Raw genomic sequence first — 23,703 nt, 5'->3', positions numbered from 1 at the left:
CCGCTGCCTTCGGCTCAGGTCATGATCCCAGCGTCCTGGGATCGAGCCCCGCGTCGGGCTCTCTGCCCAGCAGGGAGCCTGCTTCCTCCCTTCTCTCTCTGCCTGCCTCTCTGCCTACTTGTGATCTGTCTGTCAAATAAATAAATAAAATCTTTAAAAAAAATATATATATAAAAACACTTAGAAGTAACACTAACACTTAAGGACTTGTATGTTGAAACCTACAACACACTGATAAATGAAGTCAATGAAGACTTAAATAAATGAGACCTACCTTGTTTGTGGACTGGAAGATGAGATCTAGTAAAGATGTCTATTCTTTGTCAAATTGATACACAGGTTTAATGCAGCTCCAACCAAATAACCCAGCAAGATTGTTTTGTAAATTTAGTTAATAAGATGGTTTAAAAACATGGTTAAGGGGTGCCTGGGTAGCTCAGTTGGTTAAGCATCCAATTCTTGAATTTGGCTCAGGTCATGATCTCAGGGTCCTGGGATCAAGCCCCACATTGGGCTCCCTGCTCAGTGGGGAGCCTGCTTCTCCCTCTCCCTCTGCCCCGCCCTGTGCTCTCTCTAACTCAAATAAAATTTAAAAAAATAAAAACTCATAGCTAAAACAATTTTGAAAAATAAAGTGGGAGGAGCCAGTCTACCCAATTTCAAGACTTACTATAAAAGCTCCAGCAACTGGGGCACCTGGGTGGCTCGGTGGGTTAAATGTCTGCCTTTGGATCAGGTTCTGATCCTGGAGTCTGGGGACTGAGCCCCACACTGGGCTCCCTGCTCAGTGGGCAGTCTGCTTCTCCCTCCCCCTCTCTGCTCCTTCCCCTGCTCGGTCACTCTCTCAAAAAATTTTTAAAAGATTATTTGAGAGAAGATATGTGCACAAGCAGGGGAGGGGCAGAAGGAGAGGGAGAAGCAGGCTCCTTGCTGAGCAGGGAGCTCGATGCAGGGCTCCACCCCAGGACCCTGAGATCAAGACCCAAGCTGAAGTCAAATGCCCAATCGACTGAGCCATCCAGGAGCCCTCAAGAAGTATAATCTTTAAAAAAAAAAAAAAAAAAGCTACAGTAATCAAGACAACGTGGTATTGATGGACAGACACAGATCAATAGAACAAAACAGACAACCCAGAAATAGACACAAATATGCCCAACTGATTTTTGACAAAGGTGTCAAATTCAATAGTGGAAAGCCTTTGCAACAAATGGTGCTGGAGCAACCAGATAGCCACAGGCTTAGAAAAAAACAAAACAAAAAACCTTGACCTAAATCTCATACAAAAATTAAAAAATCCTCAAAAATTAGCACAAAGATAAAGCATAAAACTATACAAATTTTAGGAGAAAAAAACTTAGGAGACAATCTTTGGGACCTAGGAGTAGGTAAAGAATTCTTAGACACGAAACCAAAAGCATAATCGGTAAAAGAGAACTGGTAAACCGGACTTCATCAGAATTAACAACTTTGGGAGACCTGGGTGGCTCAGTTGGTTAAGCAACTGCCTTTGGCTCAGGTCATGATCCCGGAGTCCTGGGATCGAGTCCCATATCGGGCTCCCTACTCAGCGGGGAGTCTGCTTCTCCCTCTAACCCTCCCCACTCCCATGCTCTCTCACTCTCAAATAAATAAAATCTTTTAAAAAAATTAACTTTTGCTGTATAAAAGATCCTGTTATAGGATGAAAAAAATAAGCTACAGACTAAGAGAAAATATTTGCAAGCCAAAAACCCAACAAAGGACTAGTAGACTATATAAAGAACTCTCAAAACAACAGTGAAAGACCATACAATCCAATCAGAAATGGGTGAAAAATAGTTATTTCACACAAGCAGCACATGAAAAGATCTCCGTCAGCCGTTATGTTCATACAACTGGAAACCACAATGAGATCTCACTATACACCTACCAGAATGGCTAAAAAATAAAGTGACACCAAATGCTGGTGAGGATTTAGAGGAACTGGCTCACTCACACGTCACTGGGGGGAACATAAAATTGTACAGCTACACTAATGGCAATGTAGCAGTCTCTTTAACCAACCATGCAATGACCACACAACCTCATAACTGTATTACTGGACATTTTCCTCAGAAAGCCAACGTTAACACGAAAACCTGTAAGGAATTTCGTAGCAGCTTTATTTGGAATAGCCACCCAGACGTCCTTCAACGAGACAGTGAGCACACCAAGGAATACTACACAGCAATCAAAAGGAATGAACTACCGACACACGCAACAACCTGGATCCATCTCTGGAATATTCTGTGGAGTGGAAAAAGCCAATCCCGAACTGGTGACTGGTGGGTCACACACTGTATACAATGTTGTTGAAATGACAAAATCTTAGATTAGTGGTTGCCAGGGATTGGGGATGGAGGCCGAGCGGGTGGCTGGGGCTCTAACGGGGAGCTCTGAGGGAGACCCTTGTGGTGGTGGTACAGCTCTATTGAGTGCAGTGGCAGCTACACAGATCTACCCGGGAGGACAGAAAACAATTCCTCACACTTGGCCAGTGTCAGCTTCGTGGTGTTGATACTGTGTTCTAACTGTGCAAGAATAACCATGGAGGAAAAGTGGGTGAAGGGTCCCTCCAGCTTGCAACTTCCTACAAATCTGTAATTGTTTCAAAACAAGTCAGAAAAGAGTAAGCAATAACTCTAAATGCAACTTGGTATCCTGGATTGGATCCTGCAAAGGAAAAAGGACATTACTGGAAAAACTGGTAAGATTCAATGAACTCTGTAATTCAGTTCACAGGTTTGTACCGATGTTAATTTTTTTTAGTTCTGATAGATGTACCAGGTTATGTAAGATGTTAACATTAAGGGAAGCTGGGTGAAGGGTATACGGAACTCTTCACTCTTATGTACAATAAAATTGTTTCAGGAGTGCCTGGCCAGCTCAGTCAGTAGAGCACACAACTCTTGATCTCAGGGTTGGGAGTTCAAGCCCCATACTGGGTGTGGAGGTGACTTAAAAGGAGAAAAAAAAAAAGTATAGTTTTTTTTGTTTTAATTAAAATTGTTTGAAAAAATAAAATCCTGATCCTCAGATTAACTAAATCAGGCTCCCTCAAAGAGGGAGCCCCAGATATCAGGTATCAGTATTTTTCAATTTGCCAGGTGATTCCAACATGCAGCTAAAGTTAAGAACCACTGTTCTGGAGAGAGATGATTGTAAAATGTTTCCCACCTGGGTTTGCTCTTAGAATTCCGTGAGAAGTTTCTAAGCGAGCATGCTATTGTTCTTTGGCCTTCATTCCCACTGGTCCCAGATAAGGGACCTGAATTCCTTTGAGAAGCCTCTAGAAGTCCTCCTCCCTCCCTATCCAATCTGCAATGCTATGTCTCTGTGATGCCCCAATTTCTACACAGTTGAGGAACTGCAGGAGATAAAAATGGGTAAACCAGAAAGAAAACATAAATGCCTTCTTGTTCCCAATCCTCTAAAACCCTGTAGCTAAGAACAGCAAAAAAAAAGCAAAGAGCTGAAATGTTACAGATACAAGAAAAACCGACAGGGTTGTTTTGTTTTGTTTTGTTTTAAAGAAAGGGGATGAGGCTCTACCTGCTCCATAACCAACCCTTCCCCTCCTTGCTGCTCTCCGTGCAGATGGCAGCCACCCAGCTCTCCATGGAGGCCTAGTAAGGAGGTACAAAGTAGGCCTAACGGTTGGCTATACTCCCTGGGATCCAGCAACTGACAAAGGGTTAGGGGCAGCACACCCCGTCCTCCCACGTGTGACCTCTCTTCTTCAAACACAGAAAGTGACAATACTGTTAGTGGCAACTAAGTAAGACAGGCAGAGAAGCAGAAGGAGCAGGCCTCCTCAGTGCCACTGGGGACCAGCTTGCTCGCTTGGGGCTCTGAGCGCAGAGCTCAGAGAAGCAACCTCCACGGGAGGGAGCGGGGCAGTGGGACATACTAGTGGGTCACTGAGCTTCGAGGTTTGGCACATGGGACAGGCTGGGGCGCGTGCTTGGAAACATGACATTGTAAGGGAAGCCAAACAGTTCACTGTGACCAAGGATGTGAACCCCCAGCCCAAACTAGTGCCCCTGGTTTGCTCAGGAAGTGCTGCCGGCAGCAGAAGACTAGCAAATTAAAAGCGAAGTGAGTACAGGTCACAGCCACATAAAGGCAGTAATCGTGCACTCCCGTCATGGCTTGGCCCAAAGAGGTATAAATACACTGCACTGTCACTGGGAGAAGGCTGGGTCCTGGGGACCAGAGAGGACGGTGTCCTTTTCATTCCCTTCAGAAGCAGGCCTGGAGGGCTGTGCCCCAACTGACCCCCATTTCCTAAAGGAGGGCAGGACTGCTGAAGGCTCCCGGCACTGAAGTCTGGTTCTGAGGACAGCCGAGGACCCACATCTATAAGGGCCATCTAAAACGTGGCCTGGAGGGGATGGGGACAGGCTGACAGGAAGCTACTCCTCGGCTCTCCAGTTCCCCACATGCTTGTCCATTCCCCAGACCTGGGGCTGCCTGGCAAGCAGTTAAACCCCTGGGTTCCGCCCAGGGCTCTCCTCCGCTGGGAGGCCGGGTCTGCTGTGGTGCGGCCCTAGAGGAGAGAGGAAAAGGAGAATTAATATCAAAGCCAGTGAAGGAAGCAGGTCCCATCCAAACCAAGTATCAAAATTCTCTTCAGGACAGGAAGGGGCTGGCAAGGTGGAGAGCCGCAGGACATCTCAGTGCCAAGGCAGAGCTGGGAGTGAGCAGGCAGGAAAGTGGGCAAGCTAACTCCGCCTCCCAAGAGAAAACCACTGGGAGGAGGCGGGAAAGCAGGCCAGGGGGTTTCTGCTCACAGGAGCCGGAGGCCATAAGGCTGGGTGAGAGAAGCCTGCCAGGGACACGAAAGGCCCTGCCCCGAAGAAAGCTGTAGTTTCCACCACTGAGCACGTTCTTTCATGACCCCACCTGTCTTTTAGCAAATGAGATGGAAAGTAGCAAAGAACGACAGGAAGGGCCCCCTCACCACCCACCCCGGGAGAAACACCTCCCTGTCTGGGGGCAGCAGTGTCCAGGGTCCCTCCCGGCGGCTAGAGGGATGGGGAAGGAAAGCAAAGGAAAGGTAAAGGGAAGATATTTACCTTGGGTGTTTTCTGAAAACAAAAAATGCTCACTAGTCCACAGTCAATTATCAACTGCAGTTTCCAAATGTGCCAAAGAGGGAAAGGTCTACGGGGAAGGCTAGAGAGAGCAGAGGGGAGAGAGACAAGAGGAGACCAGCTGTGCAGCTGCGCCGGCAGGGCAGCTCGGCTTGGGCAACCCCACAGGCTGCTGAGGGGGGCGGGCGGGGGCCGGGCAGGTGTGCCCCCTGTGGCCCGAGGCTCGGAACCAGAGGGAGCAGGTAACGCAGCATCTGGAGTGGACTCTCCCTTGGAAATCAGCTCTGGGAATGGTCATTGTGCAGGAGCTATGCTGAGTCTGACATGACGGGCCCAGGGTCAAGGAACCTTCTGCAAAGGGCCTACGTTTTTAGGTTTTGCAGGTCTCCATCCCTGCGGCAACAAGTCCGCTCCACAGCCGCAGCCAAAGGCAGCTATATACAATCCATAAACAACCAGCCAGTCTGCCCATCCCTGCTGCAGGAGTTAAAAATTTCCCAAGCATCTCAATAAAGGCATTTCTCCGCCAGCAAATCCAGTGCCCAAGTCAATCAGGGGTGGTTCCGACCCGCACTATCTGAGCAGCGTTCCTGGCGACATCACAAGCGCAGCGGCACGAAGCCCTCCTGGGGGCAGCAGGGGCCGCCGAGCACAGATGAGCTGCAGCAGGGCCTCAGAAGGCTGAGGCAGGGAGCGGGAGGACAGCAGGCCAGCCACGTGGGGGACAAATATCTGGTCTCGAATGGTGGAAAACCAACATCCTGACAAAAGAATGAGATGGCAGTGCACTACGCTCAGCATAATGGCCTCGAATAAACGTCACTGGCAAGGACACCGACCCCGTGCAAAGCGGGTAGGCCATCGCAGAGAGGCAAAGGACCCACAGGGCCATTACAGGTCACGCGTCTCCCCCGCCTCCTGACAGCAGAGCGCTCCCATGAAATCTTGTGTAAGCCAGCACGATATAAAGCAAAGAAACAATTACCATTTCATAAAGCAAAACTCCTCTTCGGAGTTCATTCAGTTAGTGGAAATGGGCACGAACCTAAGTCTTTTGTAAAAGCAAAGTGGTGCAAAGAGAGCTTTCAGGGGACACCTGTGTTTCCTCAGAGGACTGCCCAATGAACGACTGAAGCCCAAAAAGACCTTAAAAAACTGCGTGTATAATAAAGGGTGAAATGAAGGAAAAAACCATCGTTCTTAGATTTTAAGTGTACACCTTGAATAGAACACATACAGTCTGAATAAGCAGATGAAGGCAGAAAAGATTCACATTGAAAAAAACAAAACCAAACACTCACATTTTGAAAAAACAAAAACATACTGACTTTTGAGACCCAAGTCTAAAGTGATGGTGTAAGTGGCATCTCACAACAGAACATCACAGCAGGTAAATACAGAACCGTGATCAGCCCTAAAACACAGAACACCACATTTCAGTACACATTCACTGAGAAGGCCCAGATCCAGAGCTGGAGCAGCACGCCTCAAGCTCGGACCCCCTTTTACCAGCGCACAGAGATGGAGCGCTCAGGAGCTGAGCCACTCATAGGCCTGGCGTGGGGTTCCTGTCCCTTGCACCTGCACATCTCCTCTCTGAAAGCAGGCATCATAAAAACACATTCGTGTTCTCAAGGGTGGGTCTAAGTAACCAGACCCTATGTCTGTGTCCCTGTGACACACCAATGCCCAGAGGCAAGCTCCAAGCCAGGGTGCCTAGGTCTCTCTCTGCTTCTGATTCTTCATCTGTAAAATGGGTCTAACAACTACCACCTCTGAAAATGGAGAAGTTGTCTTAGACGAGTGAGGACGAGCAAAGCTCCTAGCGTGTTGCCGGGGAGAGCTAGTGTTCAAGAGAGCTCAGTGTCCCCACTTCAGAGTGCCCAGGGCAGCCGGCAGCCTGCAGCTCCTTCCATAGCCTCTCTGGAAGCCCCACCCACTCCCCCAGGACCACCCAGCCTTCAAGTGAATCTCTGACCCCAACTTAGGAGCTCAATCAGAATAAAAGTACCTTCCTGAGTAACAAAGCAACCTGAACTTTTCAGCACTCCTACCCAAAGCCCACTCTCCACAGGCTCCTTTTTATTTTCCCTCCTTATAATCTACAAGGCAGGGTTTGCTAGTCCATGCCCCACCCCACATTACAAAGTCTATTTCTTCCAAGGTGGTATCTGGCTCACAGTGGAACCCGAGATGTGAGGGAGAGGCCTTATATGTTAGCTTGACCTGACCAAACACCTCAGCTGCTGCCCTTCTCAGCTCCTGGGATGGTGTCCGCCAGCCAGCCACCTTCAGAGCCAGGCCCACTGGTGACCTACCCCCAATCCTAACTGACCAAGAGTGTCCGAACTTGATCTTATTCCCATTTAGTACCTGTTCTCTAATTAAGGCAACCCATCCTAACAGTCCTCCAGAGAAAATGCTGATTGAACATACTTTCAACGCCAACTGGTCTGGGGTGCAGTGTCACTGGAGCTACTAAGAACAATGAAAAGAGGAAAAGGATGGGCAGAAAAGGGGACAAGGAAAGAGAAACACAAGGCAGAGTGGGGGCAGACAGTGAGTGTGTGTGGGAGCGGCAAGGAGTGGCAAAGGACATGCCTGCCCTCTGGGCTGCCATACCGAGGGATGTGGCCCTGCGGGACTCACCTGCTGCTGTGGCTGTCTTGTCCCCAAGGAGCCTGGTCTGGCTGCCTGGGATGACCTGGAGGTCTGAGTTGTCCGGGGACTGTGGCAGGCTCCGGGCTCGAGTTGCCAGGAGTGCATTGAGGTACTGCAGCCGCGTGACCTGGAGAACAGAAAGCATTCCCAGGCAGGTGCAACTCGAGAAGCCAGGCGGAGAAAGTGAGGTCTAGGAAGGTCACATATCTCCCTCCTGCCCACAAGCACCAGAACTAGGTGGGAGCATCACATTCAGCAGGATCAAGAAAAAAGAGCTTCAAGCCAGCTAAGGGCAGAGAAGAGCAATCAAGCAGTGTCTTCAAGATCTCAAAAGGAAGCTGGGTGCACAGTCCCAGCGATGGGACTAGACTGCCAGAAGTCAGAGGGACTTCCTAGAGCCAAGGACGTCTGTCCTTCAGGGCAAGTAACAAGGTCGTGCTCTGGCAAGTCTCAGAAAGACTCAAGCAGAATTTACTCTTAATCCATACAAATTTGTAGCTGGCTGGTTTAGCCCCTTAGGGACACAAAGCTGGCTAACAGCCAGCACCAATGAGCAGCCCAGACAGTCACCTTAATGAGCTGCAGGTCGGAGAGGGCCCTCACTGTGTAGTCAGGACAGTACGCAGACAAGCGGGCACCATCAGCTGGCTCGGGCTGCAGGTCGTGGCGGAGGGACTGGAGCGAGGACACCGGGGACTGGTGAACTAGCAGAAGGAATAATCAGTGATGTCTCTGGTGGGGACAACTGCACCGTCTCGAAGATCCACCCCACAGATCCCTCTGGGAGGGAACATGGCTACAAGCACAGAAAAGGAGGGCAAGCAACAGAGACAGCCCCAAACAAACACTGCCCCCTCCCTCGACACAGCCCAGACAGGAGAAAAGCCAGCCCAGAGTCCTGGGCCCCGGGGAGCCCCAGCCCAGCAGCCAAGCCCAGCCTCCGGCTCCAGGAAGGGCTGCAGCTTACCTGAGGATGGTGCTGTCAGGGCAGACACTCCATAGTAGGTGAAGGCCCCATTCTCGAACTTCAGGCCCTCTTTCCCGATCTCCACCTCAACCCTGCCCTGGGAGGTGTAGGGAGAGGGAGGAAGGAGGGGCAGGGAGAGAAACAGATGTGGATAGATTACCTTCCCTGCCAGAAGAGAGCACAAGGAGAAAGCACCAACCCCAGTTATCCAGGGGCTGTGGACAGAGACGATCCTCCCTCTCAGACCCTCCCCTACTTTCAGAGCAAGTGGGGGGCTCCAGCATGGGCTGGCAGTTACCTGCAGGATGAGGATGAAGTAGTCCACCGGCTGGCTGCGCTGGTACAGGTAATGGTGAGCAGCTAGACGGTTGCTCTCATCAAACCTCACTTCCTGGTTGACGCTGGGATGCTTCAGCAAGTGCAGCAGGACCTTCTCGGAGATCCGCAAGGGGCTGAACACATCCACCTCTGCCCCATGGCAGAAAAAAGGGACAGTGTCCATGGGGCCCAGAGTGGCCTGCATGACTACACCCGACTCCTGCTGCCCCGAGCCAAGTCACCTCCCCAACACAAGAGCACTGGGCAGGCCACACCCCCTCAGGCCAAGGCTCCCTGCCATGGCCCACCAGAGGAGACACCAGCCTAGCTCCAGCTCTCAGCCCTCTGACATGAGGAGCTGCCCCCTCAGATGCCCGGAGACGCTGGCGGGGCTAGAGAAAAGCAAAGAAGTTCTCCAGGATACTCTTCTCCTTACTGGGAATGAGGGCCCTCGGTGTCTGCCCTGGGGGCCTCCTGACCCACTGGACGTGAGCAAGAAAGCAAAGGCCAACCCTTCACCCTCACCTTGGGACAGGAATTGCTGTGTGGCCAAGAGCAGCTGAGGCGAGATCTTCACTTTATATTCATCGTCAGACACCTTGAACAGGGAGAAGTCCTCTTTCCGCCTGAGAGGGGCACTCAGAGGAGCGGGCTTCTTCCTCACGGCAGCGTCTCCTAGGATGGTGAGAAGGCCCACTGAGGCACAGCATCCCTCCAATCAGCATGACCAAACGAAGGCATGGTGCCAAGGCCTGGGGGTTCTCAGTAGGGGAGGCAGCATCAGAGCCCAGGGACACAGCCTCGGCATGCTGCCTTGCTGGGGCCCGGCGGCCACTCCCAGCACAGAGCAAACCTGGCACTCACGACAGAGGGCACAGGCCTGTACTCCAGCGATAGCCTGAGGAAGTACGGGAAGAGACTGCTCCTCTCTTTGGAGCTGGGAAGATAGAATACTGACAGGACAGCAAGGCTGCTTTAGAAAGAGCCACAGCTGGTCACCAGAATCCATGTCTTTGCAGATTACAGGGGCTACACAGCAGCAGCTAACCTGATGTCCCCATGCCTATGGCAGTCTGAGGAGCCAAACTCAAGAGGCTGCATTTTGGGGACAGACTCTGGGCAAAGCAATTCACTTGACAGTAAACAGAGGTGGGGGGGTTCTGCCCCAAGAGTGCACTTAAGGCCTGGGCCATCAAGCACGGGCTCTGTGTCTGCCCTGCAGACCTCAGCCATCTTCCTAAGAGGCAGACACCTCTAAGGCACAATCACAGGCCCCAGGATCTTCGGTTTTGTTAAGACCGTCTCAGCAGTAAAGAATGGGATTCTTTGAGGAGAGGCTTCTGCAATGTAGGAAAGAACATGAGAAAGCCAAAATGCCAAGGAAGATGAGAGCCTGGGAAAGGCCCATAAAGGGCAGAGGCCCCACCCACCAGGCCGCTGCGGCTCTGCCTCCAGGCACAGGTCGGGGCCCTCCTGCAAGGAGGCCATCCTGGCCCCCTCCCTTGCACGCCTGGCTAGGTAACAGCTCAGACTGGAGATCCAGCCTTGTTTCAACAACACGGAGACCTACTGTCCTTTGAGGTTGGTGAACACCACACATCTCAGCAGGCTTGACAGACCAGTAGAGATGGAACAACGCCAGGAGTCAAGACTCACGGTAGTCCTCAGACTCGTCCAGGATCTCAGACTTGATGATCTCCTCAATGACGTCCTCCAGGGTGACCAGGCCCAGCACCTCGTAGAAGGGGTCACCTTCACCCTCGTTGTTCACCTTCTGCACGATGGCCAGGTGGGACTTCCCTGGGGGAGGGGACGCTCAGATTACAGCTGGCCGGGGGGCCTCCCATTTTGCTTAGTCCTGCCTGGTACGAGCTCATCAGAGTGACAGAAGCTGATGTCTGTGTTCCCACAAGGTCCCACAAGGTCCCAGGCACTAGTGAGATTCTCCCTAAGTTCTTACCTAAGACTCTCAACACATTCATGAGGATGAGCTTCCCTTTACACACGAGGACCCTCCATCTCAGGTACTGTGGTCAGCTGCACAAGGCCACCCAGGAAAGGGCAGTGCCATGTCAGCCTGGGTCCACAGGAACACGATTTAGATAAGGATGATCAGACCAACCAGACGAGGGAGGGCTGCATGCACAAGGGCACTGACTCCAGAGGCATGGGCTCCCCTGGGACGGTCTAAATTGGGGGGGGGGGGCAGAGGGGCCACCCAGTGACTCTCCTGGGGAAGTTTCCCCAGTTCTGAAAGCTGTCCTTTATTTCCAGAAGCCAAGGTCTATGCAAGTCATCCAGGGGAAGACGACAAATGGTGAGTGGCCAGTAAGAGCCCAGACAGTGTGGGAGGAGGAGCTGCAGCCTGGAGCTGTTCACCTTCCCCTCCTTCAGGTGAGCTTCCTATTTGTTTCCTTGTCTGATAAAGAAAAAGAAGTTTGAACAAAAGCCCAAGCTTCAGAGTGCTGGGGAATATTGAGAAAACTTCAAGAACTGACTCTGCTTTTCATCTATAAAACTTTATACCTGCCCAAAAGAAACAAAATGGAAACCACATATGCAATTTCAAATTTCTGAGTAGCCACATTAAAAAAAAAAAAAAAAAAAAGACACAAGCGAAATTAACAACATATTATAATTAACTCAATATAGCCCTCAATATCACTATAACATGCAATCAATATAAAAATATTAGAACAGGAGCTCCTGGGTGGCTCAGTCAGTTAAGCATCCAATTCTTGATTTCAGCTCTGTTCATTATCTTAGAGTTGCAAGATCAAGCCCCACATCAGGTTCCACATTCAGTATGGGGTCTGCTTGAGATTCTCTTGCCTCTTCCCCTCCCCCTCCAGCTCGCGCGCGTGCGCGGTCTCTCTCAAATAAATAAAATCTAAAAAAAATTAAAAATATTAAAACAGGGGCAGCTGGCTGGCTCAGTTGGTAGAGCATGTGACTCTTGATCTTGGGGTTGTAAATTCAAGCCCCATACTGGATGTAGAGATTACTTATAAATAAAATCTTTAAAAAATTAATTAATTTAAAAAATTTTTAAATTTAAACATATATTCCTTTTTTGTACTGTCTTTGAGGTCTGGTGTGTGTTAGGCACTGCTAGCACATCTCAGTTCAGCCCAGCTGCCTTTTAACCCCATGTGGGCAGTGGCTGCTCAATGGTGTTGTGCAGGTCTAGGATATGAACTCTGAGAAACTCATCTCAGCCATGCCCTTCATTATTAATGAAAAAAGTTTTGGGTAAAAGGAAGCCTGGTATCTGCTTCAAGAATCTTTTGGTAAAGCAAAAAGTCAAGTTCACTTCTTTGGGTCAATTATACTTTATATACCTTGGGTTTAGTTACGGTGTAGTGAACTTGAGTTCAGAAACATAGTCTCTTGAAGTCTATCTGGCATGCTCTGCCTCATTCTTTCAGCATCCACGCCCTATGTCCTGGCATCAGGTGCAGAAAGACCTCTGCTCCAAATTAGATAAAATAAAAATATCCAGTCAACCAAAAGCTATTATTATTAATAGACCACTGGCCAAATGATCAAGAAAGGAATTAGGGAGGGGTGCCTGGCTGGCTCAGTTGGAGGAGCATGCAACTCTTGATCTCGCAGTCCTGAGTTCAAGCCCCATGCTGGGTGTATGGATGACTTAAAAATAAAATCTTAGGGGCGCCTGGGTGGCTCAGTAGATTGGGCCTCTGCCTTCGGCTCAGGTCATGATCTCGGGGTCCTGGGATCGAGCCCTGCATCAGGCTCTCTGCTCAGCGGGGAGCTTGCTTCCCCCTCTTTCTCTGCCTGCCTCTCTGCCTACTTGTGATTTCTCTGTCAAATAAATAAATAAATCTTAAATATTTAAAAAATAAATAAAATCTTAAAAAAAAAGGAATGAAGCTCTAGGAAAGAAAAAGAAAACATTTAATGTATTTCATCAAATTGAAGATGCTGTCAATTGTGAGGCACATCCTGATTGCAGAGATGTTGAAATGCAAAAAGCAACACATCTCTGAACTGAAGAAATGCGGCACAAATGTGCCTACTGTGTGTTGGCCACTAAGTGCTGTATTCATTTAACAACTTACTGGGAAGAGAGTATTATTCCCATTTATAGTCTGCCGAGAAAACTGAGGCTAAGAGAGCTTCAGTGACTCACCAAAGTGCAAAACCGAGATTTGAACCCAGGCAACAGGCTCCTGAATGTGTTTTTTCTTAAGATTTTATTTATATTTTAATTATTTATTTGGCAGGTAGAGATAAAGAGACCATGAGCAGGAGGGAGCAAGGGAGCAAGGGGAGGAGGAGAAGCAGCCCAAACTAAGCAGGGACCTCCCCCAACGCAAGACTGGATCCCAAGACCCTGGGATCATGACCTGAGCCGAAGGCAGACACTTAACTGACTAAGCCACCCAGGTGCCCTGAATCCATTCTCTTAACCATCATATTTAACTCACGTTCACTGGAGAACAACAGACCAAATCTTAGGACCCTCCCCTCTGGGTGAGTTACATTGGTCCAGGGTACTGTCTCCAGCCCAGAAGCCCTTCTAAAGAAAGTACTGTTCTTCAAGATGCTCTAACATGTTCAGACAAAAATTAAAGGCAGAAATAACCACACTGTCCTCCCCCTTTCCAGGAGAAAAAGGCCAGGGGTCCCCGAGAACTACCTGCTCATTCCTGCTGAGACAGAAGTACTGAATGAAGAACAGCAGCATTTCCAGATGCTTCCCACCCTTGGGTATCTGTGCTGGGAATGGCTCACACTGGCAGACGGGGAATCACTTCTGTGAGGGCCAAGTCGACCCCCCATGTGATACTAATCTGCCAGACTGGATGAGGAAGGTCGAAGTTCGACATACAATTTTGGTCAGAATATGGGAACCAAAGCCCAGGTTCTAGATGACCGTCTAAGGGCAGAGAGAATCCATTTCAGCTGCATTCTTCCAGAATGCCAGCCCCTCAAGCAGGTTAGCCTGAGAATGGACTAACTTCTCCCCTGCTTTCAAACTTCTGTAAAACAGGCACAAGTCTCTCAGTGACCTGCCGCATGGGGTGACTGGATAACAGATGAAAGCGGAGCCCCTGAAAGATCCCCGACATAGTGGCCATGTGATTTCATCTCAAGACAGAATGTCTGAGGGGTCGAGACAGCAACCATGAAAAAGCAGTAGGGCCACACAAAGAACAAGCAGCTGGAGGGATTAAAGTTTATTTCTCATCTGATGGGATACAATGCTCTGAAAACACACAGGCCCCTGGCTGGCTGACTGGAAACACCACAGGCCCCAGGACAGGTGTCTACAGCTCTCCCGGAGCACAGAGCCTCAGGTTAAGGAGCAGATGGTGCATCTTAACAGCATCAACCAGAAAGCCCTGAAAAAGCTCTACAGAGCTTTATTTCTAATTAGCAGGCTCAAATGTACTCCTAAATTACATGGATGCTATAGAACTCTTCCACAATGCCTAATTTCCAGGATATTCGTAAAAATGCAGATGGAGTTTAAATTCCTCTTTCATTAATTTATTTATTTGAGAGACAGAGAGTGAGAGAGAGAGAGAGCACAAGCAGGGGGAGGGAGAAGCAGACTTCCCACTGAGCAAGGAGCCTGATACGGGACTCGATCCCAGGACCCCAAGATCATGTCCTGAGCCAAAGGCAGATGCTTCACCTACTGAGCCACCCAGGCGCCCCTCATGTCCTTTAATTTTTTTTTTTTAAAGATTTGACAGAGACATAGTGGGAGAGGGAACACAATAAAGAACTGTCAGAACACATCCCAGGAGAAAAGTGCTAGGTTAACATTCCTCACAGCAGGTCTGACTCAGAATCCTTTGGTTTCTGACAATTAATCTGAACTCAGGAGGTTTAAGAGATTCTGAAAGCATGCATCCTAATTCCTCCTTTGGTTGACTGTCCTTAAATATTCTCATAGCGGGGCTGACAAAGACAGCAGGATTAACAGCTTTGAAGAAAACACACTTTACTTACCGCAGCTCCAGAGTACGCGCTCTTCCTGGTAATGTTTGCCCCCAAAATATTCGGTATCATCTCAAGCCTGCACACTAAGAGGGGCCTCACCAGAGAAGGGGCCTTTCCCAGACTATAGAGTTCTGAAACAGACAATGCTCTGAAGGGATGAAAGGCACAGGCCCTGGAATGATAGCTGCCAAGATGCCAAGACTCCAGCTTCAGGAAACTTAGAGGGCACCACCAGCTCACACACTTGGCAGAGACACGGGAAGGGAACAGATTTCTCAAACCTCAGGCACCATAAAGGCTGCAATATCCCCTTTGTTCATAAGCAGAATGAAGAAAGGGGTTAGGCTAAAAAGGACGTTAATGAGGAAAAACTGGTACCTGCCAAAGGAGTGCACTGCAAAGAGAAGCAGAGAAAGGCTCCAGGATGTCAGAGGAAAGACGAAGCCAATCTGCCCCTGAGAATGACCCTCACTTGTCAGAGGGGAAGAAAGGTGAAGACAACTGACGAGCTCCTCACTGAGCTCCTCATTCGACCTCCGGGTTCCCCAGAGCTGCTCCAAGGCCACCCACCGTCCCAGAACAAGAGGAGCCTAGAGGGTGGGCCTTCTCTCCCAACTGGTTCCAACTCGCCCATCTTAAACCAAAGAGCAAAGTGCCCCCTCTCCAGCTGACCTCTCTCATGTTCTCTTTCTCTCTCTAATAAAAACAAACTTTAAAAAAAAAAAGAGAGAGAGAGAGAGAGAGAAACCCCGACAGACCTTCCTCATAGTCAGAAAATGGAAATTAAAAAAAAAAAAAGACAAGACAAAGCACAGACTAAATCAGCATCCACAAAGTTGTTTCTGATTAACTCAAAGTGAAAGTGTCTTCCACACTTGCAGAAAATCAGGTGTCATTCCTTCTTCTGTTATCAGCGAGGCAGCAGCCCACAAAAGACCTTAACAATGATCCTTGAAACGTCACAGGCCCAGCTAATTTGATGTTATGTGTGCAGGTGAAAGCGAGCAGCTGTCTGGAGACTATCCTCTTTTCTGTTCTTCTAGTTTACTTAAGAATTTAGACCTGTAACAAAGCCAAAGCCCACAAAAATGACCTTGAAGGAAAAAACTGGTGGGTTAGAGTCAAGTGGACCTAGCTCCCCAAGTTAGGCCTACCAGGGAAAGTGGAATTTTGCTTTCCACAGCGCTCTGAACGACAGCCTTTGAATATTTCAAAAGATCACTGAGAGCTGTGAGGCCAGCATCTAAGTACTCGGAGGAACCTCCATAAGGATGAGACCCTTTCCTCAAAGTTTCCATTTGCCCCTGCCTTTTTTCCAGCGGAGAACGCTGGCATTCATGTCCCCTCCCCGATGTCCCGTTACCTCGTTTGAACTCCTCCAGGACAGCGTCCAGCTTGGTGTCGTTGAAGACGAAGTGTAGCGGATGGTTGTAGAAGCGGGTGATGGTGCTGAGCGGCGTACAGTCTTCGGGATCCACGAAGGCCAAGTCCTTGAGGTAGAGCATGTCCACGATGTTGGAGCGCTCCTCCTCGTACACTGGGATGCGCGTGTGGCCGCTCTGCATGATGCTGGCCAGGACGCCGAAGTCCAGCACGGCGCTGGCGTCCAGCATGAAGCAGTCCTCGAGCGGCGTGAGCACGTCCTCCACGGTCCGGCAGCGCAGCACGCCCTTGCTGAGATCGCTGTAGGGGTCGCCGCCGCCGCGGGCCAGCTCCAGCACGCGCTCCCGCAGCCGCCCGGGCCGCGCCGCCAGCTCCAGCAACTGGCCCACGGGCAGCGCCACGGGCAGCGTCAGCAGCACCGCGAGGCGGCTGAGGAGCAGCGCGCGCGGCGCCAGCGCCAACGTCCAGCGCCCGCTCACGGCAGCCGGCACCACCTCGCCCACCAGGAACACGAGCCCTGCGCTGCCCAGCACGGCGGGCACGGCGCGCTGGCCGGCCGCGCGGTACAGCAGCACCGCCAGCGTCGCCTGCGCCAGACTGGCCAATAGCAACAGCGCGCCCAGGGCGCAGCCGGCCCAGCGCCGCGCGGGCTCCAGGCGCCGCGCCGCCGCACGCTCGGCCTCCGAGCCGCTCTCGCGCAGCACCTGCACCTCCGCCGGGGCCAGCGCCAGCGCGCTCAGCTGCAGGCCCCGCGCCAGCGCCGCCAGCGCCAACAGCCCCGCGGCCCCCAGGCCCAGAGCCCAGGGCGGCGCCGCCTCCTCTGCTGCCGCGCCGCCTGGCTCCACGCGCACCGCCAGCAGCGCTGAATGCGGGCGCACGGCCTCGGCGCGCAGGCGCAGCAGCACACTCCACTCGCCCGCGGGGGCCACCGCCTCCTCGGCCGCCGACGCGTCCGGCTCCCCGCGCACCGCCAGCAGCGCCGAGTGCGGGCGCGCGGCCTCGGCGCGCAGGCGCAGCAGTGCGCGCCACTCGCCCGTGGGGGCCACCGCCTCCTCGGGCGCCGCGGCCGGCCCGCCCTCGGGGCAGCCCGCCCCCTCGGGGGCCACCCAGGACCAGGAGCTGTTGGCCAAGCCGGAGCCGAAGAGGCGTAGGCGGAAGGTGGCCTCCCCTGCAGTCCGCACCTCTTCTCCGCGCTCCCACCCCACGTCCGCGGCTCCGTCCTCCTCCAGACAGACGCCCAACACTCGCGGGCCCGACGCCGCCTCTACGGCGGCGTTGCCCAGGCACAGCGCGGCGAGCAACCAGCCTAGAGGACCCGCCGCCGCCGCCGCCGCCGCCATCTCCTGCTGCCCCCTCTCGGCCTCCCGCGCAGCCTACCCCTCCGCCTCCCCCGGACCAATCGTCGCTAGCCTTGGCACCTCCTCCGCCAATAGGCGGCGGACGGGGGCGGGCCCCAGGGTCGGACTAGGCTGCGCCGGGGAGTAAACAAGCCGCGGCGCGATCCCGGGGCGGGCCGGGGGCGTGGGGCTCTCGGCCCCGCGGGGCTCGGCTGTGACTGCCAGGGCGAGAGGAGGCCAGCGCCCGTACGCGCGGAGCGTAGAGTTGGGCGTCCAGTTCCCACAGACCGTGCGGGCGAGCCTGGAGGCCGCACTTGTCCCTGAACCGGGGCGCGGAGCGGACCAGCTTCCAGGCAGAGTGTTCAAGTGTGTGTCAGATGGACCGTTTCCTAGGAAAGGGCCCCGTGAGCCAGTGGCATTGGCGCAAGGAGAGCTGAAACAACCGATGACCGGACGTTGGGAAGGTCAAGTTTCCTGAAGATTGTGCCCGACTGTGCTGTAGGTCTGGGGGCGTGAGACACAGCCCTTTGCCTTCATGGAACTTGCATTCCTGCCGGGGAGAACGATGGTGATGATGTAAACACGGGAAATCACTACCTCGTTGGACCCTCGTAGCTCCTTTTACAGGAAAAAAGTGAAGCGTGACTTAGCACGGATGCAGGATTCCAACACGACCTGCCTGGTCACTATCCCAGCCACGTTAGCAGAGGGCAGCTCTGTCAGAAATTACTGTTACCTGGTCACTCCACTTCCAGCAGATAATCCTTGGGAAAATATTTCCTCGGGAACAACAAGAACTATTCAAGAGGATCCTTACTGGAGAGTTATTTTAGAAGACAATGTGGCTCATTGACAGGCTGAAATGTTTTTCACCCATCGTAGATGATCTCTGTAAGATTGGAAGTAAATAGAAAAACTGAACAGGCTTTTCTACAGGGATTCAGATTTTTTTTTTATTTTCTTTACATTTTTATGTATTTTCAAATCTCCTAACAAAAGTAGACTTTTGATAAGGGTGCTCATATACATGTCATTTAAGTTTTTCCTAAAGAGTCTACGGAAATGCATTTGCTAGGTCATGAAAAGAGTAAGAAAAAATAAAGGCACTGTGGCCACAGTTAAGTAAAATCTGTAGAAGGCAATGTGCCAAAATGAGCAAATCCATGGCAAATGACCAAAAACAACAAACAAACAAACAAAAAAACCTCTGTGGAAAAACTCTTCAAAGGTTGCTAAGAATGTCTCTTCAACGTCATAAATTCAGCGCTGTGACTAAGCCACATCTCCATGTTTTCAGCTTTTATTATCTAGAGGGTGCTACACCTCACTGGCAGATTACAGAGTAAGCCACCAGCAGAAGCAATAATGGCACTACTGAGTCTTTACCAGCACGCCTCCTTTGAAGGAAAAAAAACTATGGATTCAACCCCTTTGGTTCACATGTCTCCAAGTCCAGATAAAATGCTGACACTGAAACAGAATGGATGACATACTTGAAAGTTAAGTTATTAATTAGAAAGTTATTAATTAGCAAAGAACAGTTCCAGAGCAAAGACAGGAAAAATTCCCTATGGATCTGGTCTCAGGCACCCTTGGAGAACAACCGGTCATTCATTTTTTTGAGAAATCTTTGGGTAGGACAACTGGATCGCACTTGGAAACACAAATGGTCATTTAAACTGTGATACCCAAAGACAGAAAGAATCCAATAGGGCAAAGCTGCTCAAGGAGCGATTTTCTGTTAACAATAGAGGCCTCAACAGTACTTCTCCAGCTTCTTTCTTCATTGGCTTTGCACCATTCTTTACCCTCCATCATGGGTGGTAATTGGATCAATGGGTGGTCATTGCATCAATGGAGACACATACCACTTGACCTTCAGTCCCTCATTGACCCACCCTGGGCCATTTTCCTTACTGTTCATTTGGTTCAAGACATTTCCATGTTTCATCTCAATACAATTCTTGAGTTTTAAACTCGTTTTAACTACTGTGACTTCGCTGGCTAGTTCCTGCTTATTTCTCAATTCTGCAAGTGTCACTTACTCCAGCTGGTCTTCCTCAACCATCTTGACTAGGTTGGGTCATAGTTATGGGAGCTATATGCTCTTCCTTAATAGCATCCAGTACTTACCTTTTTGTAAGACCCATTCACTCATTCATTCAACAAGTGTTTCCTGCAATGTACAGCCTAACATTCTCATGCTGGGACTATGCGGGAACGAGAAAGCCCCCCGCCCTGCCAGAGCTTTGGTTCTAGCCTGAGAACGACAATATACAAATCCTCATTTTAATATCCAATAATAAGCACTATGGAGAAAAACAAAGCAAGATAAGGAAATGGACACAGAGAATGGGGCCATGCTGTTTTAAATGTGCTGACCAGGGAAGTCTTCTCCAAGTAGGTGACATTTGAACAGAAGCTTAGATGAATTGAGTGAGTGAGCCTCACAAAGACTTGGGAAAAGAGTGTTCCATGTGGAAGAGACAGGAAATCAAAAGGTCCTAGTGTGACCGTCTCCCTCGGGGACTCTTCCTCACTATACTCACTGTGGGGGTTGGTGGCACCTGGCATGTAGCAGGGGCTTACCCATGTGTGGAACATATGGTCAGATGAAATTTATTCTCATGTCCACCTGCTTTTGCATCTGTTATTTTATCTGCAGTGTCCTTTTTCCTCCCTAAGTGCATCCCTTTCGTTAAACATTAGCCCCAATTTGTCCGCTCTGGTAAGCCTGGCTTACTTGGCCCCTGCCCCCAGCACACTCCATCACACACCGTAGCCACAGTACCTGTGGGCACCGCGTGAGTGCACACAGCAGAAACCTCAAGAGTTGACGTTGTGCGGTGACTCTCAGGTGTACTCTTTAGGGGTTGAGACCACCATGGGCTAATGAGCAAAGATGAAAAGGCAGCTGGATGTTATGAAACAGTATGAAACTGTGGGATCAAACTCCTTTCTCTTTCAGCCCCCAGGGGGGAGGGGGGCTGCATTCCCCCTCCAACTGCCCCCTCCAGTACCTACAGGCAGAAGACTAGGGTTATCCATTTTTACAAATTCCTAATTGTGGCAGTTGAGCACACTAATCCATCTTACAGCAGCTGCCACTCTCTAACTCCTGGGACAACAGCCTTGATTATATGTATTTTGTAAATTTCATTTCTGCTTCCTGTTAAACAGTCCCAGAATACTTGCCCCTTGCCCTGTCATAGGTTGACAGCCAACCACAGCCACCATCTCTACGATAGATACCAAATACTGACCGAACTCAAACAGGCAAACTGAACACTCACCAAGACTTCATATTTCATTTTTTATTACCAATCAAAAATAAATTCCATATATTGTTTAGCAAATATCATTGTCTTGTGACAAAAGACACAAGAGTCATAACAACAAAACTCCCCGAGAGTCAAACTCATAACAATGCCAAAATAAATCACAAAAATATACAAATTAAAATCTTATGCAAAATAAATATGAGTTATTCGCTATGGTGGCTGTGACTTGCCTACCCACTTGGAGGCCATCTGCAAAGGTCTCCCTGACGTGGGAAGACACGCAGGGGTGGGCCAGCTCCAGGGTATGGCTCGGCCCAGGAACCAGAGGTTGGAATAGGAAGTGAAAAATTGCACTGGGAGGAGGAAGTCATGGGACCAGTAATATTTGGAAATAATTATGACCCTCTGCAAGAAGTGATTGTAAGTGGGGAAAGGGAGGGGTTGAGGGCCCATATGTTGGTAGTAACTGTGTGTGCAAAGAGGTAGCTGTGGAAGTGTGTGCACCTGCTCCTTTCACTTCACACACTCACTTGGTTCAGGCCAATGTGCTCTGCTCCACCTGGCACTCAGATCTCTCAGGAACACAGCTTTGCAAGCTCCCATGTGGACTCAGAAAGCAAGCTGCTCCTGTAGAAAACTGAGGGGTTTCCCCCGACAGGGAATAAAGGTCTGTTTTGTTTTTCTTTTTCTCATGACTGAGAACCCATGTCACTACCTTCTCTCCAGACTTTGAGGAATAAATTCTGTGACTAGGGGAGACTTCAGAACTGGCCAGGGGCAAGCATACTTGGTGCAGACACTTCCTGGTCCCAAGAGTTAACATTTTCCAGGTGCCTGAAGAACAGAGTACTTGGGGTAACAGAAGTCACTGTGAGAAAAGGGTCAATAAGTACTACTTAGATGGAAGGTGTGCAGTCTCCCTCGCCTGATCTTGGGCCCCCAGCAACTGTTCCACCCGACAAAAGGGCCAGCATGGACCTTAGCCCCACAGGCTCCCCAACAGTGGCAAGCCTGGAGCTCTACAGCAGGGCCTCATTCGCCCCAGGGAAAAGGAACTAGGGCAGAATTTCACACGGGGGCGGAGCTTCAGCAAAGGCCAGAATGACAACTCAGGCTAGGATTACAAAGATGGGGGAAACAGGGCTGCCAGCTGTGTGCCTTTTAGGTGGAAACCTCCCTTCCTGGGTTTTGTAAGTGTGTGAACAAGGTTGGGTAAGCCTCAGCCACAGAGGAAAGGGCATGAAGAATTTGCTTAGGTTGTCTTCCTATGTGTCCTGTTGTCCTCAATCCAAGAGGCAATGGGGTTTCAGGATGAGAAGTAGGGAGTCTGGAAAGAAGGACTTCATAGCTCAGTGACTGACACCTGACTTTCACTGTGGGGTGGGAAGGAGGATGGTCTTAATTGCTAACAACACAGATGCCCATGACCAGATTCCCTCCTGGAACTGAAAGGAGTATCTCAGACAAGTCACCCGTAACGTAGATGTTCTCCCACCTAGGGGGAAACCTTTGGTAAAAGTAAGGGCAGGGCCTGGGGAGCAGGGGTAAGCAATGTTAAAGGTGTAAGACCCTGCTTAACACTCTGAGCCAAACCAGTAGAGACAGGGGTGAGAGTCCTCAGCCTAGCCCAACTCACCAGGAGAGCCCATCAGCAGAGTTCTAGGAAATTCCAGGATCCAGCAGTTGACAGGAGTAGGTGTGCTCCTCTCTGTAGCTGGGAGTACCATGTCCCTCATCAGTTACCCAGAATCCCTCGGCCTCAGTGACTTCAGACAAGCCTCAGTGCACGCATCCAGGCAGTTGTTCTCAGCGATATTTGGTTCTTTGCTTCCTGGAAGGAACTGTCTTCCTCCCAAGAGAAAAACCTTCCTCCATTAGGCCTCTGGGATACCATCTTTGGAGGAGGAGGAGGAAGAGGAAGGGGAGGAGGAGGAAGAGGAAGGGGAAGAGGAGGAAGAGTAGGCTCCCTGAGACAGGGACGTAAGCCAGAAGGTCATGGCTGGGAACAGATTATGGCTACTGCTTCCCAGGGTGAGAAACCCTACCCCTTTTAATTGAAGTTTTTGTGGAAAAAAAAATTTTTTTTGTTTTAAATAAAGTTCCTTAACCCTGTCTTCCCCTTCCCCATTCCTTTCCCCAAACAATATTTAAAAAGAGGAGCAGTGAGCCTAGTTCAGAAATTCTCTCAGTAAAAAACAGCCTTGCTCGTGGTAGCTGGGCCACTGCCCTGCCAGTCCTGGGCTGGACAGCCGCTACTTCGGAGCTATTCAGAGGTCCCTGTCAGAGGCCAGAACTCCCCACATTCTGGGGGCCATGTGGCTGCTCCACTAGACAGGCTATCTGCACCCCTTCTGGCCTACAAGGCTCCCTATCTTCATGTGGGCCCACTGGGGAGACCCCCGCGGGGATGGCGGGGGGCCCCGGGCCCTCCTGTCAGATGGCGCTCTCATGGGAGGCTTTGTGCAGTAAAGAGTTGCGCTCATTGAGAAGAGTTGTGGTCTCATCTACCACGGGCAGCTCGGGCTTCCCGGCTAAGTTCTCCGTGCAAATGGTGCAGCCATCCAGGGGAAACTGAGGGCAGTTCTCCATGCGTGAGGCCAGCAGCCCATTCTGGTACTGTTGCCGCGTGATCTGCAGGAAGAAGGGGTGAGGTTCACAGAGAGCGG

General features: G+C 50.7%; 2 protein-coding genes across 5 annotated transcripts in view; both read right to left on the bottom strand.

Moving 5' to 3' along the window:
• Positions 1-2,118: 2,118 nt before the first annotated feature.
• Positions 2,119-18,926, bottom strand: CNNM3 (cyclin and CBS domain divalent metal cation transport mediator 3). 3 transcript variants are annotated; one of them, XR_013967404.1, is made up of 9 exons: positions 16,400-18,926; positions 10,717-10,860; positions 9,586-9,735; positions 9,041-9,210; positions 8,743-8,839; positions 8,346-8,479; positions 7,764-7,902; positions 5,097-5,196; positions 2,119-4,567 (listed from the first exon to the last, which is right to left on the bottom strand). XR_013967404.1 is itself a non-coding variant. In XM_080813504.1 (9 exons), exons 1-8 carry the CDS (start codon positions 17,757-17,759, stop codon positions 6,458-6,460), a joined length of 2,265 nt encoding a protein of 754 aa, XP_080669630.1. In that variant the 5' UTR covers positions 17,760-18,926; the 3' UTR covers positions 4,481-4,567; positions 6,416-6,457. The 3 variants fall into 3 exon arrangements, 2 of the variants coding, with proteins under 2 accessions (XP_080669631.1, XP_080669630.1); XM_080813504.1 differs by lacking the exon at positions 5,097-5,196 and adding an exon at positions 6,416-6,528 and having other exon boundaries at positions 4,481-4,567; XM_080813505.1 differs by lacking the exon at positions 5,097-5,196.
• A 2,149-nt stretch (positions 18,927-21,075) lies between these two features.
• The window catches only part of CNNM4 (cyclin and CBS domain divalent metal cation transport mediator 4), a gene marked incomplete at its 5' end in the record, with an annotated part of 36,098 nt that continues 33,470 nt past the window's right edge, over positions 21,076-23,703 (bottom strand). For both annotated transcript variants that reach the window (XM_080814144.1, XM_080814145.1), the window contains one exon: positions 21,076-23,668. In XM_080814144.1, the coding sequence (XP_080670270.1) occupies positions 23,471-23,668 (198 nt within the window). In that variant the 3' untranslated portion in view covers positions 21,076-23,470. The remainder of the gene's footprint in view (positions 23,669-23,703) is intronic.

The sequence above is a fragment of the Martes martes genome (genome assembly GCF_963455335.1).
Source record: "Martes martes genome assembly, chromosome: 9".
NCBI lineage: Eukaryota > Metazoa > Chordata > Mammalia > Carnivora > Mustelidae > Martes > Martes martes.
This window is presented reverse-complemented; position numbering and strand designations above follow the sequence as displayed.

What these genes read in the sequence shown, in the direction of transcription:
- CNNM3 (XM_080813504.1), bottom strand. Translation starts at nt 17,759, where the DNA reads ATGGCGGCGGCGGCGGCGGCGGCGGGTCCTCTAGGCTGGTTGCTCGCC. An exon ending in CCTGACAGCACCATCCTCAG is followed by an intron (nt 8,480 to 8,742) that starts GTAAGCTGCAGC and finishes TCCTTCTGCTAG; the next exon opens with TTCACCAGTCCCCGGTGTCC. An exon ending in CAAGACAGCCACAGCAGCAG is followed by an intron (nt 6,529 to 7,763) that starts GTGAGTCCCGCA and finishes TCTGTGTTTTAG; the next exon opens with GGCTGATCACGGTTCTGTAT.